At 46.3% G+C, this 16,275-nt stretch overlaps 1 protein-coding gene across 1 annotated transcript; it reads right to left on the bottom strand.

The window, feature by feature from the left end:
- Positions 1-1,790: 1,790 nt before the first annotated feature.
- LOC119923176 (olfactory receptor 14I1-like) lies at positions 1,791-12,418 on the bottom strand. Its single transcript, XM_038742686.1, has 2 exons — positions 12,139-12,418; positions 1,791-1,861 (listed from the first exon to the last, which is right to left on the bottom strand). Exons 1-2 carry the CDS (start codon positions 12,416-12,418, stop codon positions 1,791-1,793), a joined length of 351 nt encoding a protein of 116 aa, XP_038598614.1.
- Between the last annotated feature and the right edge of the window lie 3,857 nt (positions 12,419-16,275).

The following is a 16,275-nucleotide window of genomic DNA, read 5'->3' on the forward strand; positions in this document are numbered from 1 at the left end:
TCCCTGCCCACAATGAGCTTATAGTCTAGAGGGGAAGACAGACATTAATAGAAATGAATAAATTACTGAAATGTGCGTAGGTTCAGTGGGTCTGAGGGTGGGGTGAATATCAAGTGCTTAAAGGGTACAGATCCAAGTGATGAGTGACACAGAGGGGAGAGGGTATTGGGGACAAGAGTTAGTCATCATTATTGGAACACCTCTTTCCCTCTCCTCAGGGACAGGAACTGTATCTAATTCCCATCTATGTGTTATCTCCCATGGTTCATTATAGTGCTCTTCACACAGTAAGTGTTTATTAAACACTGTGTGAAGAGCAGTAAGTGTTTAATAAATATTATTACTACTATTAAAAGAGGGCTTTATCGGGGAAGACCTTCTTGAGGAGATGTGCTTTTAATAAGGCTTTGAGAGTGGGTAAAATGATTTCGGTTGACTATGAAGAGGGAGGGTGTTCCAGTCCAGAGACAGGGCATGGGCAGGGGGTCAGCGGTGAAAAAGATCAGATCGAAATACAATAAGTAAATTGGCCTTATTGATGTCAACAGGCTCCACGGTCACCTCAATGCGCGCTCAACAACTGTTCATTAGTTAATAATAATGATAGTATTTGTTAAGCGCTTACAATGTGCCAAGCACTGTTCTAAGCCCTGGGGTAGATATGAGGTAATCAGGTTGTCCCACGTGGGATTTACAATATTAATCCCTATTTGACAGATGAGATAACTGAGGTACAGAGAAGTGAAGTGACTTGCCCAAGGTCACACATCAGACAAGTGGCAGAACCGGGAATAGGACCCACGACCACTGACTCCCATGACCGTGCTCTTGCCATTAATCTATACTGTTTCTCATGTGGTATTTTCTAAACAGTATGTGCCAAAAACTAACCACTGGGGTAGATGCACTATCATCAGATCAGGCACAGTCTCTGTCGCTGGAATTTTTTAAATGATATTTGTTTAGCGCTTACTATGTGTCAAACACTGTTCAAAGTGCTGGGATAGATACAAGTCAATTAGGTTGGACACAGTCCCTGTCCCACATGGAGCTTATTTTCCCATTGTACACTCATTCTGGATCTACCCTGGTTTCACAGTTTCCTACTGAGTGCTGGGGTAGATACAAGATAACCAGGTTGGACAGAGTCCATGTCCCATTTGGGGCTCACAGACTTAATTCCCGTTTTAGAGATGAGGAAGCTGAAGTTGAGATGTTAAGTGACTTGCCCAATGTCAGTATTGCTTGGTTTTTTTTAATTTAATGGTATTTGTTAAGTACTTACTGTGTGCTAGGCACTGTACTAAGCACTGGGGTAGAAACAAAATAATCGGATTGGACACATTACATGTCCCACATGGGACTCCACTTAATCTCCACTTTACAGATAAGGTAACTGAGGCACAGATTATGTTAAGTGACTTGGCCTAGTGGAAAGAGCACAGACTTAGGAGTCAGAGGATCTGCGTTCTAATGATGGCTCTGCTTTAGATCATGTTCTAATCATGGCTCTAATCACACCTGCTGTGTGACCTAGGCCAAGTCCCTCAACTTCTCTGTGCTTCAATTCCCTCTTCAGGAAAATGTCCCCCTTGCAGGACAGGGACTGTACCCAACCTAACTGATTTATATCTAACCCTGAGCTTAGAAGAGTATTTGACATATAGTAAGAGCTAAACAAATGCCATAAAAGAAATCTGTTTTTCCTCCTACTTAGACTGTGAGCCCTATGTGAGGACCCGATTATCTTATATCTATACGCAGTGCTTAGAACACTGTTTGGCATACAGTCAGAGTTTAACAAATTCCACAATTATTATTAAGAGGTGGAGCAGATCACCAGGAGGAAAACGTCCAGTGCCTCCAGAGCTCGGAGAGAGATGTGGAACACTCCTGAATTCCAAGGAGGCAAGGGATTAATTCAGGGCACACTGAAACAGACCACTATTCTGTAGTGAATGCCCAGGTATTGAATGTCCATTTTACAGTTGAGAAAACTGAGGCACAGAAAAATGAAGTGATTTGTCCAAGTTTACAAAGCAAACAAGTGACCGAGCCAGGATTAGAACCCAGGTCCTCTGACTCCCAGGCCCGGGCTCTTTCCCAGTCTTCCAGACCTCACTGCTTCTCAAAAGTTACTTAAAAGAAGTTGCTGAGCATCAAAGCTCTGCTCATCTTAAAACAGCTACAGTAGATGGAAGATATGAGGAGAATGGACAGTAGAAGAATTTCCAAAGTATTGCCAGGTGGAGAGTTAAAATTGAGAAACTGAGAACAAGGAGGGCAGAAAAAATATTTTAAGGATATGGGAAACCAAGCTTCAGAAAATATCGCATCCCAACTGAAAACTGGGATTCTGTTGCTAAAGATACACCAGAACAGAATCTTGCAATCAAGAAAGAAGTTGCTCCCTTCAAACCAACCTTTGTAAGGCATTGGAAACAAGGGAGCAAAGGAGAAAATAGTGCCAGGCCCTGCAAGCACTAAGCATGATAACGCATTCAGAAAAACTTTTTTGTGCGTACAATGTGGACTGTGGAATTTACATTGTCCTTTTCAGTTAAATGAGCACTTGCAGATACATTTTACCATCAGTGGTGCCTGCATTCAAGGAGGTAACACGCAGTGATAGAAGATAGTAGTAGGAGCTGTAATAATAATAATGATATTTGTTAAGCACTTACTATGTGCCAAACACTGTACTATGCCCTAGGATAGATACAAGATAATCAGTTCCTACGTGGGGCTCACCGTCTAAGTAGGAGGGAGAATAGGTATTGTATCTCCATTTTGCAGAAGAGGGAACTGAAGCACAGAGAAATTAAGTTGCTTACTCAAAGGAACCCAGCAGACTTGTGGCAGAACCAGGATGAGAACCCAGGTCCTCTCACTTCCAGGCCCATACTCTTTCCATGAGACCACACTGTGTTGTAGTAGTAGAAATGGTCTTTATTCATCTCTAATCTTGGATCACCCTCCCAGGATCACACTTGGAGAGTTTCCAGTATTCTACTAGTCCCAGCTATGGGAGGGAGAGTCACGCAGAGGCCTACCCATTCCATTCCTAGCTTAGGAAATGGCTAGCGAGTGAAAGGCAATCGGCTACAAGTCAAAACTCACCTGTGCTGGGCAGCAGCGGCATGAGAGAGAGACGAGGGTGGGGACGCAGGTTTACTGCATGGAAGAAGGCAATGATAAACCACTTCCATATTTTTAACAAGAAAACTGGATGAATACACTCAAAGAATGATTGCAGATGGAGAGTGGGGCATTCTGGGAGAGATATGTCCATGGAGTCGCTATGGGTCAGAGAACACTCAACAGCATAAAACGAGACAAGACAATCTTGGTTCTCCCACTTGTCTACTGTTTGACCTTGAGCAAGTCATTTAATTTCTCTGGGGCTCATTTACCTCATCTTGAAAATAGTGATTATGACCACGATACCCAGGTTTGACATGGACTGTGTCTAACCTGGTTATCCCCAGGTTTGACATGGACTGTGTCTAACCTGGTTAACCTCTGTCTACTGTAGTGTTAGGTCCAGTGCCTGGCACATTCATTCATTCATTCAATCGCATTTATTGAGCGCTTACTGTGTGCAGAGCACTGAACGAAGAGCTTGGGAAGTACAAGTCGGCAACATATAGAGATGGTCCCTACCCAACAACGGGCTCACAGTCTAGAAGGGGGAAACAAACAACAATACAAAACATGTTGTCAGGTGTCAAAATCGTCAGAATAAATAGAATTATAGCTATAATGCCCATCATTAACAAAATAGTGTAGTAAATATGTACAAGTAAAATAAATAGAATAATAAATCTGTACATATATATATATATAAATAATATATATACATTATATATATAATAGATATATATATATATGCTGTGGGGAGGGGAAGGAGGTGGGGGGCATTGGGGAGGAGGAGAGGAAAAAGGGTCCTTTGTCTGGGAAGGCCTCCTGGAAGAGGTGATCTCTTGGTAGGGCTTTGAAGAGAGGAAGAGAGATAGCATGACGGATGTGTGGAGGGAGGGTATTCCAGGCCAGAGGAAGGACGTGGGCCAAGGGTCGACAGCAGAACAGCCGAGAACAAGGTACAGTGAGGATGTTAGCGGCAGAGGAGCGGAGGATGCGGGCTGGGCTGTAGAAGGAGAGAAGGGAGGTGAGGTAGGAGGTGGTGAGGTGATGGAGAGCCTTGAAGATGAGAGAAGGAGTTTTTGCTTGATTCGTAGGTTGACAGGCAGCCACTGGAGATTTTTGAGGAGGGGAGTAACATGCCCAGAGCGTTTCTCTACAAAGATAATCCGGGCAGCAAAGTGAAGTATGGACTGAAGGAGGAGAGACAGGAGGATGGGAGACCAGAGAGGAGGCTAATGCAGTAATCCAGTTGGGATAGGATGAGAGATTGATCCAGCAAGGCAGCGGTTTGGATGGAGAGGAAAGGGCGGATATTGGCGATGTTGTGGAGGTGAGACTGGCAGGTTTTGGTGACGGATTGGATGTGTGGGGTGAACGAGAGAGCGGAGTCGAGGATCACACTAAGTTTGCGGGCTTGTGAGACGGGAAGGATGGTAGCGCCGTCTACAGGGACGGGAAAGTCAGGGAGATGACAGGGTTTAGGAGGGAAGATAAGGAGTTCAGTTATGGACATATTAAATTTTAGATGGCAGGCAGACAACCAGATGGAGATATCCTGAAGGCAGTAGGAGAATCAAGCCTGGAGGAAGGGAAAAGCAGCATGGGCAGAGATGTAGATTTGGGTGTCAGCATAGAGGTGATAGTTGAAGCCGTGGGAGCAAATGAGTTCACCAAGGGAGTGAGTGTAGATAGAGAACAGAAGGGGACCAAGAACTGACCCCTGAGGAACACCTACAGTAAGAAGATGGGAGACGGGGGATGAGCCCGCAAAGGAGACTTAGACTGAACGGCCGGAGACATAAGAGGAGAACCAGGAGAGGACGGAGTCTGTAAAGCCAAGGTTGGATAGCGTGTTGAGGAGAAGGAGGTGGTCCACAGTGTCAAAGGCAGCTGAGAGGTCGAGGAGGATTAGGTTAGAGTAGGAGCCATTGGATCTGTCAGGAAGGAGGTCATTGGTAAATTTTGAGAGTGTAGTTTCGGTGGAGTGTACGGAACGGAAGCCAGATTGGAGAAGGTCAAGGAGAGTTGGCATTGAGGAATTCGATGCAGCGAGTGTAGACGACTCGTTCTAGGAGTTTAAAAAGGAAGGGTAGGAGTGCGATAGGGCGATAACTAGAAGGGGAGATGGGGTCAAGAGAGGGCTTTTTAGGATGGGAGAGATGTGGGTATGTTTGAAGGCAGAGCGGAAGGAACCAGTGGAGAGTGAGTGGTTTAAGATGGAAGTTAGCGAGAGGAGGACGGAAGGGGCTAGAGTTTTCATAAGATAAGAGGGAATGGGGTCAGAAGCACAGGTGGCTGGGGTAGCACTGGAGAGGAGGGAGGAAATCTCATCTGAAGATACTGCTGGAAAGGATGGGAGAGTAGTGGAGAGGTTTGAGGGGTGGGATGGAGAAGGGGGAGGGGTGACTTTGGGGAACTCAGTCCTCATGGAGTGAATTTTACTAATGAGGTAGGAGGCCAGATCGTTGGAAGTGAGGGGTGCAGGAAGGGGAGGAACAAGGGACCTGAGAAGGGAGTTAAATATTTGGAACAGCTGACAGGGATGATGGGTGTGGGTGTCAATAAGGGAGGAAAAATAGTTTTGCCTGGTAGAGGAGAGGGCAGAGTTAAGGCAGGAAAGGATAAACCTTAAGTGAACAAGGTTGGCTTGGTGTTTAGGCTTTCGCCAGTAGCGTTCAGCAGCTCGAACATAAGAGAGAAGTAGGCGGACATTGGCAGTGATCCAAGGCTGTGGGTTACTTGTGCGAGAGCGGCGAAGGGAAGGGGAGCCAGTGAGTTGAGTTGAGTAGAGAGGGTGGAGTTGAGAACACTAATCTGGTAATCAGGAGTGTGTAGAGAGAATAGGGAGGCGAGGTGGGGTGTGATACTCTGAGAAAGATCGATGAAGCCGAGAAAGCCGAGGTCTGTGGTGTAATAATATAGATTTACAGGGGGGAGGAGTGTGAGTGAGGAGGCAGGTGAGAAGGTTATGATCAGAGAGATTGATTTCAAAGTTGGTGAAGGTGGAGATAGTGCAGCAGTAGGAGATGAAGTGGTCGAGGGTGTGACCACGTTGGTGAGTGGCCGAGGTGGGGTGCAGCAGGAGGTTAGCAGTGTCAAGGAGATATAGAAGCCAGACGGCAGAGGAGTCACCAGGGACATCTATGTGGATGTTGAAGTCTCCGAGGATCAGAGTGAGCATGGAAAAGGAGAGATGGAAGGTAAGAAAGGGGTCAAAATCGTTACTAACATGTTGAAGGTGGGGCCAGAGTTCGGTAGATGATGGCTACAAGAATCTGGAGGGGGTGGTTGAGGTGAATAATTTGGGCTTCAAAGGAGGGGAAGGAAAGGGAAGGGGGAGGAGGTATAGTGCGAAAGCGACATTAGGGTGCGAGAATGAAGCCAATACCTCCTCCTTTTCTGGTGAGTCTGGGGGAATGGGAGAAGAAGAGACCTCCGCTGGAGAGAGCAGCAGAACAGACCGTGTCATCGGGGTCAGCCATGTTTCGGTTAGGGCGAGTGAGGGTGAGTAGGAGAAGAGTGCTGGAAAGGAACAGGTCAAGGATGAAAGGGAGCCTACCTATAATGGAGCAGGGATTCAAAAGGCCACACTTGGCAGCAGCTGTAGAAGGAGGGGTGGGAGGGGGAAAGGTGCGAGGGGTAGGGAGGGTTTGGATTGGAATGAATTGTCGGGGTCCTGAGAGGGGAGGGGGTAAGAGGGGTGGCGATGAGAAAGGAGACCGGGGATGGGGCGGGGGCGGGAAGGAGGGAAGGGAGGATTTGCGGTGGTATAGGGGGATTCTGGAGTGGGGTTTGGGGAAGGGGTGGGGCGGGCAAAAGGGAGGGAAAGAGCTGGGTGGGAGAGGGGAAGGGGAAGGTGAATACTGGGAAGGGCAGATGGGAGCAGGGGAATTGACAGTTTATGGTGAGGTCACCAAGGTAAATGACAACACAGCGAACAGTTAACAATTAACATGCAGTAGTAATAATGCAGTAGCAGTAATTAAAGTAGTTGACGATGACATCACAGAGAGCCGTGAACAGTTAACATTCGATGGCGGAGATGAAGTGAGCAGATGATGATATCGCACAGAGCCGTTAACAATTAACATTCGATGGCAATAGTAAAATAAGAAGATGATGACATCACAGAGAGCAATTAAAATAGTAAGCACTTAACAAATACCAATAAAAAAAACTCGAACAGTACTTGTAATACACATTACTACTTGCAATTCACATTACTAAAGCACTAGAAAAAATGCAACAAAAGCACATGGTGTTTTCCCTGCCCACAAGCAACTTACAGTCAAATAGGTGAAGAGTCAAGTATCGATCTTCCCTGTTAGTTGACTGATCTAAAATAGTGTTCTGAAGACTACTGCTTCTTGCCAGCAGTATCTTAAAGAAACCTTTAGAAAAGGGATACCAAATGCAGAGGTGCAATGCCTAAGAAGTAGGAGGAGAGGGGATGATTCCTTCTGGGGCTGACTAATTGAACCGGAGAAATGAGGACATCAAAGAGGGAGATTTGTGAGTCACTTCTACAAAGCCAGCACCATAAAGCCACCATCTCCCCTTAAGCGGACTACTAATAACTGTGGTATTTTTTAAGTGCTTACTCTGTGCCAGGCACTGTACTAAGCACTGGGGTGTATACAAGCAAATCGGGTTGGACACCGTCCCTGTCCCATTTGAGTCTCAGTCTCAATCCCAATTTTACAGATGAGTTAACTGAAGCACAGGGGGTTAAGTTACTTGTCCAAGGACACACAGCAGACAAGTGGCAGAGCCAGGCATAAAACCCATCATCATCATCATCATCAATAGTATTTATTGAGTGCTTACTGTGTGCAGAGCACTGTACTAAGCGCTTGGGAAGTACAAATTGGCAACATATAGAGACAGTCCCTGCCCAACAGTGGGCTCACAGTCTAAAAGGGGAAGACAGAGAACAAAACCAAACATACTAACAAAATAAATAGAATAGATATGTACAAGTAAAATAAATAAATAAATAGAGTAATAAATATGTACAAACATATATACATATATACAGGTGCTGTGGGGAAGGGAAGGAGGTAAAATGGGGGAGATGGAGAGGGGGACGAGGGGGAGAGGAGGGAAGGGGCTCAGTCTGGGAAGGCCTCCTGGAGGAGGTGAGCTCTCAGTAGGGCCTTGAAGGGAGGAAGAGAGCTAGCTTGGCGGATGGGCAGAGGGAGGGCATTTCAGGCCCGGGGGATGACGTGGGCCGGGGGTCAATGGCGGGACAGGCGAGAGCGAGGTACGGTGAGGAGATTAGCGGCGAAGGAGCAGAGGGTGCGGGCTGGGCTATAGAAGGAGAGAAGGGAGGTGAGGTACGAGGGGGCGAGGTGATGGAGAGCCTTGAAGCCGAGGGTGAGGAGTTTCTGCCTGATGCGCAGATTGATTGGTAGCCACTGGAGATTTTTGAGGAGGGGAGTAATATGCCCAGAGCGTTTCTGGACAAAGATAATCCGGGCAGCAGCATGAAGTATGGATTGAAGTGGGACCTTGAAGTGGGACCCATGACCTTACTCCCATGCCTATGCTCTATCCACTACGCCCTACCGCTTCTATTAGCTGTGTTCCATCTGGGAGGAGATGGTCACGCAGTGGGAGGATCACATTTACTCGTGGGTAGGATGCCATTACTGCTACCCTGCTCATTCAAGCTCTCATCCTATCCCGTCTGGACTACTGCATCAGCCTTCTCTCTGATCTCCCATCCTCGTGTCTCTCTCCACTTCAATCCATACTTCATGCTGCTGCCCGGATTATCCTTGTCCAGAAACGCTCTGGGCATATTACTCCCCTCCTCAAAAATCTCCAGTGGCTACCAATCAATCTGCGCATCAGGCAGAAACTCCTCACCCTGGGCTTCAAGGCTCTCCATCTCTTCGCCCCCTCCTACCTCACCTCCCTTCTCTCCTTCTACAGCCCAGCCCGCACCCTCCGCTCCTCCGCCGCTAATCTCCTCACCGTACCTCGCTCTCGCCTGTCCCGCCATCGACCCCCGGCCCACGTCATCCCCCGGGCCTGGAATGCCCTCCCTCTGCCCATCCGCCAAGGTAGCTCTCTTCCTCCCTTCAAGGCCCTGCTGAGAGCTCACCTCCTCCAGGAGGCCTTCCCAGACTGAGCCCCTTCTTTCCTCTCCCCCTCGTCCCCCTCTCCATCCCCCCATCTTACCTCCTTCCCGTCCCCACAGCACCTGTATATATGTATATATGTTTGTACATATTTATTACTCTATTTATTGATTTATTTATTTATTTTATTTGTACATTTCTATTCTATTTATTTTATTTTGTTAGTATGTTTGGTTTTGTTCTCTGTCTCCCCCTTTTAGACTGTGAGCCCACTGTTGGGTAGGGACTGTCTCTATATGTTGCCAATTTGTACTTCCCAAGCGCTTAGTACAGTGCTCTGCACATAGTAAACGCTCAATAAATACGATTGATGATGATGCCACCTGCATGCCAACCTCTTTTCCTGACCGCCCCCGCGATGTTAGTTGACATAGACGTGGCTTTCTTCCAGTTCAGATGATGGTCGTGGCTACGTTACTGAGAAAGCAACTCGTTTTATCCCTCCTGACATTATCCCATGAAGCCAAGTCATCTGCCCCGGAAAAAGATCTTTGGAGTCCCATTCAGAGGGAGAGTTGGCAAATAGCCCGGGGGTACAGAGGCAGCAGTGGATAGTGGGAATCAGGAGGCCTGGGTTCTAGTCCCAGCTCTATCCTCCACCTCTCCCTCTGGGAGGCTTCACCATTTCTACATCTCGGTGGCCTGAAATGTCTCAAGGATACAATCGCTTTTACCTACCCAAAAGGGTGATCATAATAATAACAAAACAGCAGTAATAATCATAATAGTATTCAAAATTTACTATATGCCACGCCCTGTGGTGGATACCGAATAAATCAGATTGCACGCAATCAATCAATCAATGTTATTTATTGGGTGTTTATCGTGTACAGAGTAATCGGTTAATCCATCAATGATATTTATTGAGCATTTACTGGATTAACCAATTAATCGATGGATTAACCGACTACCGTATACAGAGCAGTCAATCAATCAGTGGCATTTATTAAGTCTGTGGGCTGGGTTAGAGTAAGATTAGCGTGGGTCCAGCACTGTGGAGACACAAAGAACAATACCACGGCAGTATAATGGATTAGGGAGTCCAACTTGGTGGAGGTACCCAGGATAATCACCCCTGTATTCTATCGGTTGACTCCTTTGCACTACCCAACCCCCTGAAAATGAGCTTCAGTGGTGGCGAATCAAAATGAACTAATGACCTGGGAGACAAATCAATTAATTATATTTATTGAGCACTTACTGTGGACAAGGAGGGTAAGTGAATGAGACTAAGTGAATGAGACTGGGGTCAGTGTGGAATGACAGGAGGGAACGTGCCCGAGGGGAGAATAGTACTAGCAGTAAGCAGCAGCATGGCTTAATGGATAGAGCAAGGGCCTGAGAGCCAGAAGACCATAGGTTCTAATCACGACTCTGTACTTGACTTTGGGTAAGTCACTTCACTTCTCTGTGCCTCAGTTCCCTCATCTGTAAAATAGGGGTTAAGACCGTGAGTTGTATGTGGGACAGGGACTTTGTCCAACCCCATTATCTTGTATCTACCCCAGTGCTCAGAACAGTACCTGGAATATACAAGACTCTTAACAAATACAACATATGTTAATAGCAACAGCAGTGGTTGCAATAGTAGTAATAGCATTTATTGAATGGTACTTATGTTCCTATGATGTGCTAGGCACTGTATTAAGCCCTGGGGTAGATAGAAGATGATCACTTTAGATACAGTCCATGTCCCACAAGGGATTCACAGTCTTAATCAACATGGGGCACAACAAAGCAGCATGATCTAGTGGAAAGGTCCCAGGCCTGGGAGTCAGTGGACCTGTATTCTAATTCCGGCTCCACCACTTGTCAGTCAGTAAGTGAATCAGTCAGTTAATTGCATTTATTGTAAGCTTACTGCATGCAGAGCACTGTACTAAGCATTTGGTAGAGAACAGTATGATAGATCCATTCCCTGCCTACAACGAACTTATATTTTGTGTTACCTTGGGCAAATCACTTAATTTCTTGGTGCCTCAGTTACCTCACCTGTTAAATGGGGATTAAGACTGTGAGCCCTATTTGGGGCGTGGACTGTGTCCAACCTGATTTGCTTGTATCTACCCCATTACTGAGTACAGTGCCTGGCACATAGTAAGGAATGAAGCGTGATGATAACAAATTATGAAAATGTGTATGTATTTTGCCTCTGGGAATGATCTAAGCCAAATGGGAGATGTGCAGAGACTTCTCTCTTGTGCAAAATTTACCCTTTAAGAATTTTCCCATTGTGACCTTGATGTCCCTGTTCCTCAGGCTGTAGATGTGGGGGTTCAGGGTGGGAGGGCACCATCGTGTAGAACACGGACACCAGAAGGTCCATAACTGAGGGGAAGTCCAAGTGCGCCTTAAGGTAGGCAAAGAATCCCATGGATAAGAATATAGTGATGACGACGAGGTGGGGCATGCAGGAGGAACAGGCTTCGTTGCCGGCATCTTCAGCACGGTCATCATGATATGGACTTAGGAGACAGATGCCAATGCAACAGCAGAAGTCGAAAGCCACATTGACGCAGATGGGTACCACCTCTCTGAGGAGGTCAGGAGAGCAGGAGATGGTGAGTAACGTCGGGATGACACAGAAAAACTGGCCTACAAGGTTGGACCCACAGAAGGAGAAGGAGAAGGTGCTGGCTGTGTTTAACGCATCGGACAGCCCCCCCCCCCCTCCCCGCCCCACTCAACCATGAAGTGGCGGACATCTTCACACAGGCCCCTCAATTCATAACGACCTCATAGCACAGGTGTGGCAGATGGCCACGTAGCAGTCGTAGGACATCACTGTGAGGATGACCAGTTCTGTAGACACTGATGAAAGAGCCAAAAAAAACCTGGAGGACACAGCCCAGGAAAGAGATGGATCTGTCATTAGTCAAGGAGTTGTGGATGGATTTAAGGATGGTGACAGAGAGGAGAAAGAGTTCGAGGACGGACAGATTCCTGGGGAAGAAGTACATGGAGGTGTGGAGGCGCTGGTCGAGGGTGGTGATGGCGACGATGAGGAGATTCCTCGTCAGGGCCGCCAGGAAGAGGAGGAGGAACAGCACGGCATGGACCAGCTGTAGCTCCCGAACCTCTGAGAACCCCAGGAGCAGGTATTCTGTCACTGTGGTGACATTGGTCATCTCTTAGGGTGTCTGATTCATTAGCTGTGTTCAGAGAGAAGTAGGAAAGAAAATGAACCAACACTAGTTATATATTGTGTATGGATATGAGTGTTGTGTGGTACCAAGAATCAAATATCAAGACTGGAATCAAAGATGAAAGGTCCTGAAATGTGGTGTATGATAACAGCCACAAAGCTTATGCCATCAATCAGTCAATCAATCTGAGTGATTTCTGGTTGCAGGGCACTGTACTAAACACTTGAGAGAGTACAATACAGCGGAGGTGGCAGACATGTTCCTTTCCCACAAGGCGCTTACAGTCCAGAGAAGGAGAAAGAGATTAATATACATAAATAATTTGCAATATATAATTTACATATCTCAAACAATCAGTTGTATTCACTGAGCACTTACTTTGTGCAGAGCACCATACTAAGTCCTTGGGAGAGTACAGTATAACAAAGTTGGTAGAAATAGTGCCTGCTCACAATGAGCTTACAGTTTAGAGAGGGAGACAGACAATAGCATAACAAAAAATTTGCAGATATTGCAAACACTACGGGGCTGAAGGAAGGGTGAACAAAGGGAGCAAATCAAAGTACAAGGGTGGCGTAGAAGAGAGTGGATGGAGAGGACAGGAGGGCTTAGTTGGGGAAGGCCTTTCGGAGGAGATGTAGTTTTAATAAGGCTTTGAAGTTGGGGAGAGTGATCGTCTGTCGGATATGAAGAGGAAGGGTGTTCCAGGCCAGAGGCAGGATGTGAGCAAGAGGTTGGCGAAGAGATAGACGAGACTGAGGTACAATAAGTAGGTTGGCACCAGGGGAGCGAAATTCATTCATTCATTCATTCATTCACTCATTCAATAGTATTTACTGAGTTCTTACTGTGTGCAGAGCACTGTACCAAGGGCTTGAAAAGTACAATTCCACAATAAAGAGAGACAATCCCTGCCTACAATGACCTTACAGTCTAGAAGGGGGGAGACTGACATCCAAACAAGTAAACAGGCATCAATAAATAGCATCAATATAAATAAATGGAATAATAGATATATACACATTAAAATAGGTACGTAGGCAGAGAATTATAGATATGCACAAGTGCTGTGGGGCGGGGGGTAGAGCAAATAGCGAGTCGGGGTGATTGGGAGGGGAGAGGGAACTAAGGAAAAGGGATACTTAGTCTGGGAAGGCCTCTTGGAGGAGTGAGCCTTCAGTAGAGCTTTGAAGGGGGGAGTGTGGTTAGCAGATTTGAGGAGGGAGGGCTTTCCAGGCCAGTGGTAGGACGTGGGCTAGGGGTCGATGGAGGGACAGGCAAGAACAAGGCACATTGAGAAGGTTAGCACCAGAGGAGTGGAATATGCAGGCCGGGTTGTAGAAGGAGAGAAGCGAGGTCAGGTAGGAGGGGGCAAGGTGATAGAGAGCTTTGAAGCTAATAGTCAGGAGTTTTTGCTTGATACGGAGGTTGATGGACAACGACGGGAGATTTTTGAGGAGGGGGTGACATGCCCAGAACGTTTCTGTAGAAAGATAATCTGGGCAGTAGAGTGAAGCATAGACTGAAGTGGGGAGAGACAGGAAGTTGTGAGGTCAGAAAGGAGGGTGATTCAGTGATCCAGTCGGGATAGGATGAGTGACTGCATTAACGTGGTAGCGGTTTGGATGGAGAGGAAAGGGCAGAAATTGGCGATGTTGTGAAGGTGAGACAAACAGGCCTGGTGACAGGTTGGATATGTGGGATGAATGAGAGATCGGAGTCAAGGATGATTCCAAGGTTGTGGGCTTGTGAGATGGGATGGATGGTAGTGCCGTCCTCAGTGATGGGAAAGTCAGGGAGAGGACAAGGTTTAGGATGGAAAATAAGGAGCTCTGTTTTGGACATGTTGAGTTTTAGGTGGCGGGAGGACATCTAAGTAGAGATGTACTGAAGGCAGGAGTACATGGGAGCCTGGAGGGTGGGAGAGAGAACAGGGGAGGAGAAATAGATTTGGGTATCACCCACGTAGAGCCATGGGAGCGAATGAGTTCACCAAGGAAGTAAGTATAGATGGAGAATAGAAGGGGACCAAGAACTGACCCCTGAGGAACCCCTACAGTTAGTGGATGGGAGGGAGAGGAGGAGCCAGTGAAGGAGACTGAGAATGAATGGCCAGAGAGATAAGAGCAGAACCTGGAGAAGATGTAGTCAGTGAAGCCACAGTTGGATAACATGTTGAGAAGGGGATGGTTGACAGTGTAAAAGCAAGCTGAGAGGTCGAGGAGGATTAGGATGGAGAACGAGTCGTTGGATTTGTCAAGAAGGAAGTCATTGGTGATCTTTGACCTTTGAAATCTTCCAAGCACTTAGTAATCTGCCCACAGTAAGAATTCAGTAAATACCATTAGTTGATTGATTCTTGTAACTATATAGAACATGAAAAAAATGATTTGTCTTGTCAGTTTAGCAGGGAAGGTGTCTGCTAATTCTGGTGTACTCTCTCAAGTGCTTAGTACAGTGTGCTTCACATAGTAAGTGATCAATAAATATGATAATAATAACTATAATAATTGAGGTGTTAAGCGCTTACTATTTGCCGAGCATTATTTTAAGCACTGGGATAGGTACAAGGTGATAAAGTTGTCCCACCGTGGGGCTCACTGTTTTAATCCCCATTTTACAGATGAGGTAACTGGGGCAGAGAGAAGTTAAGTGGCTTGCCACGGTCACACAGCAGACAAGTGGCAGAGCCGGGATTAGAACCCATGTCCTCTCACTCCCGAACCCTTGATCTTTCCACTGAGCTACACTGATTCTCTAATGATTCTTTAATCGATTCCCTAATCAGTATGATTGATTGATTGATTAATGTTATGTGTCTTATGCAGGTCGCACACTGTGACACAGTGAAATCACATCACTGAAGACTCTGCAGACAGAGAGAACGTCACCATTAAAAGCCCCGATTACAATTCCCTCACTCTACTACAGCCATTACTTTCCTGCTCCATGGCAACTGTGAACGAGACATTGCTTTAGGACCATTGTGCATGGATCTCTCTTCCTGTTGCAGAAACAAATATCGCCTCCAAAAGAGAGGACCTAACATACTAGTCTGGTTTGCACCTGCTGTGTGCAGAGCACAGCACTAAGTGAAGGAAAAGAATATATAGGTGGGAATTAGGTCTCTGTCTCTAAAGCATATGAGCAGGGAGAGAGAACTGGGGACAGACACGTAAGGAGACTCAAAATCAGGAAAACACTAAAGCATGTTGAAAACCAGTGTCAATTAGTGGAAAGAGCCCAGGCCAGGTAGTCAGAGGAATCAATCAATAAATTAACCATATTTATTGAGCGCTTACTCTGTGTGGAGCACTGTATTAAGCACTTGGGAGCATACAATGCAACAATATAACAGACAAATTCCCTGCCTGCAGAGAGCTTAGCGACTAGAGGAATTAGGTTCCAATTCCAGCTCCTCCACTTACCTGATCTGTGACCTTGGGCAAGTCACTAAACTTCTCTTTGCCTCAGTTTCCTCATCTGCAAGGTGGGGTTTCAATACCTGTTCTCCCTTCCGCATTGGACTCTGAATCCTATGTGTGATAGGGACTGTGCTCGGGACTGGTAATTTTGTATCTACCCCAAAGATTATTTCAGTGCTTGGCATATAGTAATTCCTAAACAAATATTACTGTTAGTATAATTATTATTATTCCTTTCAGGGGTCTCCCAAATGCTTAGCACTCTGCAAACAGTAAATGCCCAATAAATACCATGGATTGATTGATTATTTATTTTAATCTTTGTCTCTTCCTCTAGACTAGAAGTTCGTCATGAACAAGGGAATACGTCCTCCGACTCTGCTGTACTCTGCCAAATGCTCAGTATAGTGTTCT

This window comes from Tachyglossus aculeatus, unplaced genomic scaffold (assembly GCF_015852505.1).
Source record: "Tachyglossus aculeatus isolate mTacAcu1 unplaced genomic scaffold, mTacAcu1.pri scaffold_152_arrow_ctg1, whole genome shotgun sequence".
NCBI lineage: Eukaryota > Metazoa > Chordata > Mammalia > Monotremata > Tachyglossidae > Tachyglossus > Tachyglossus aculeatus.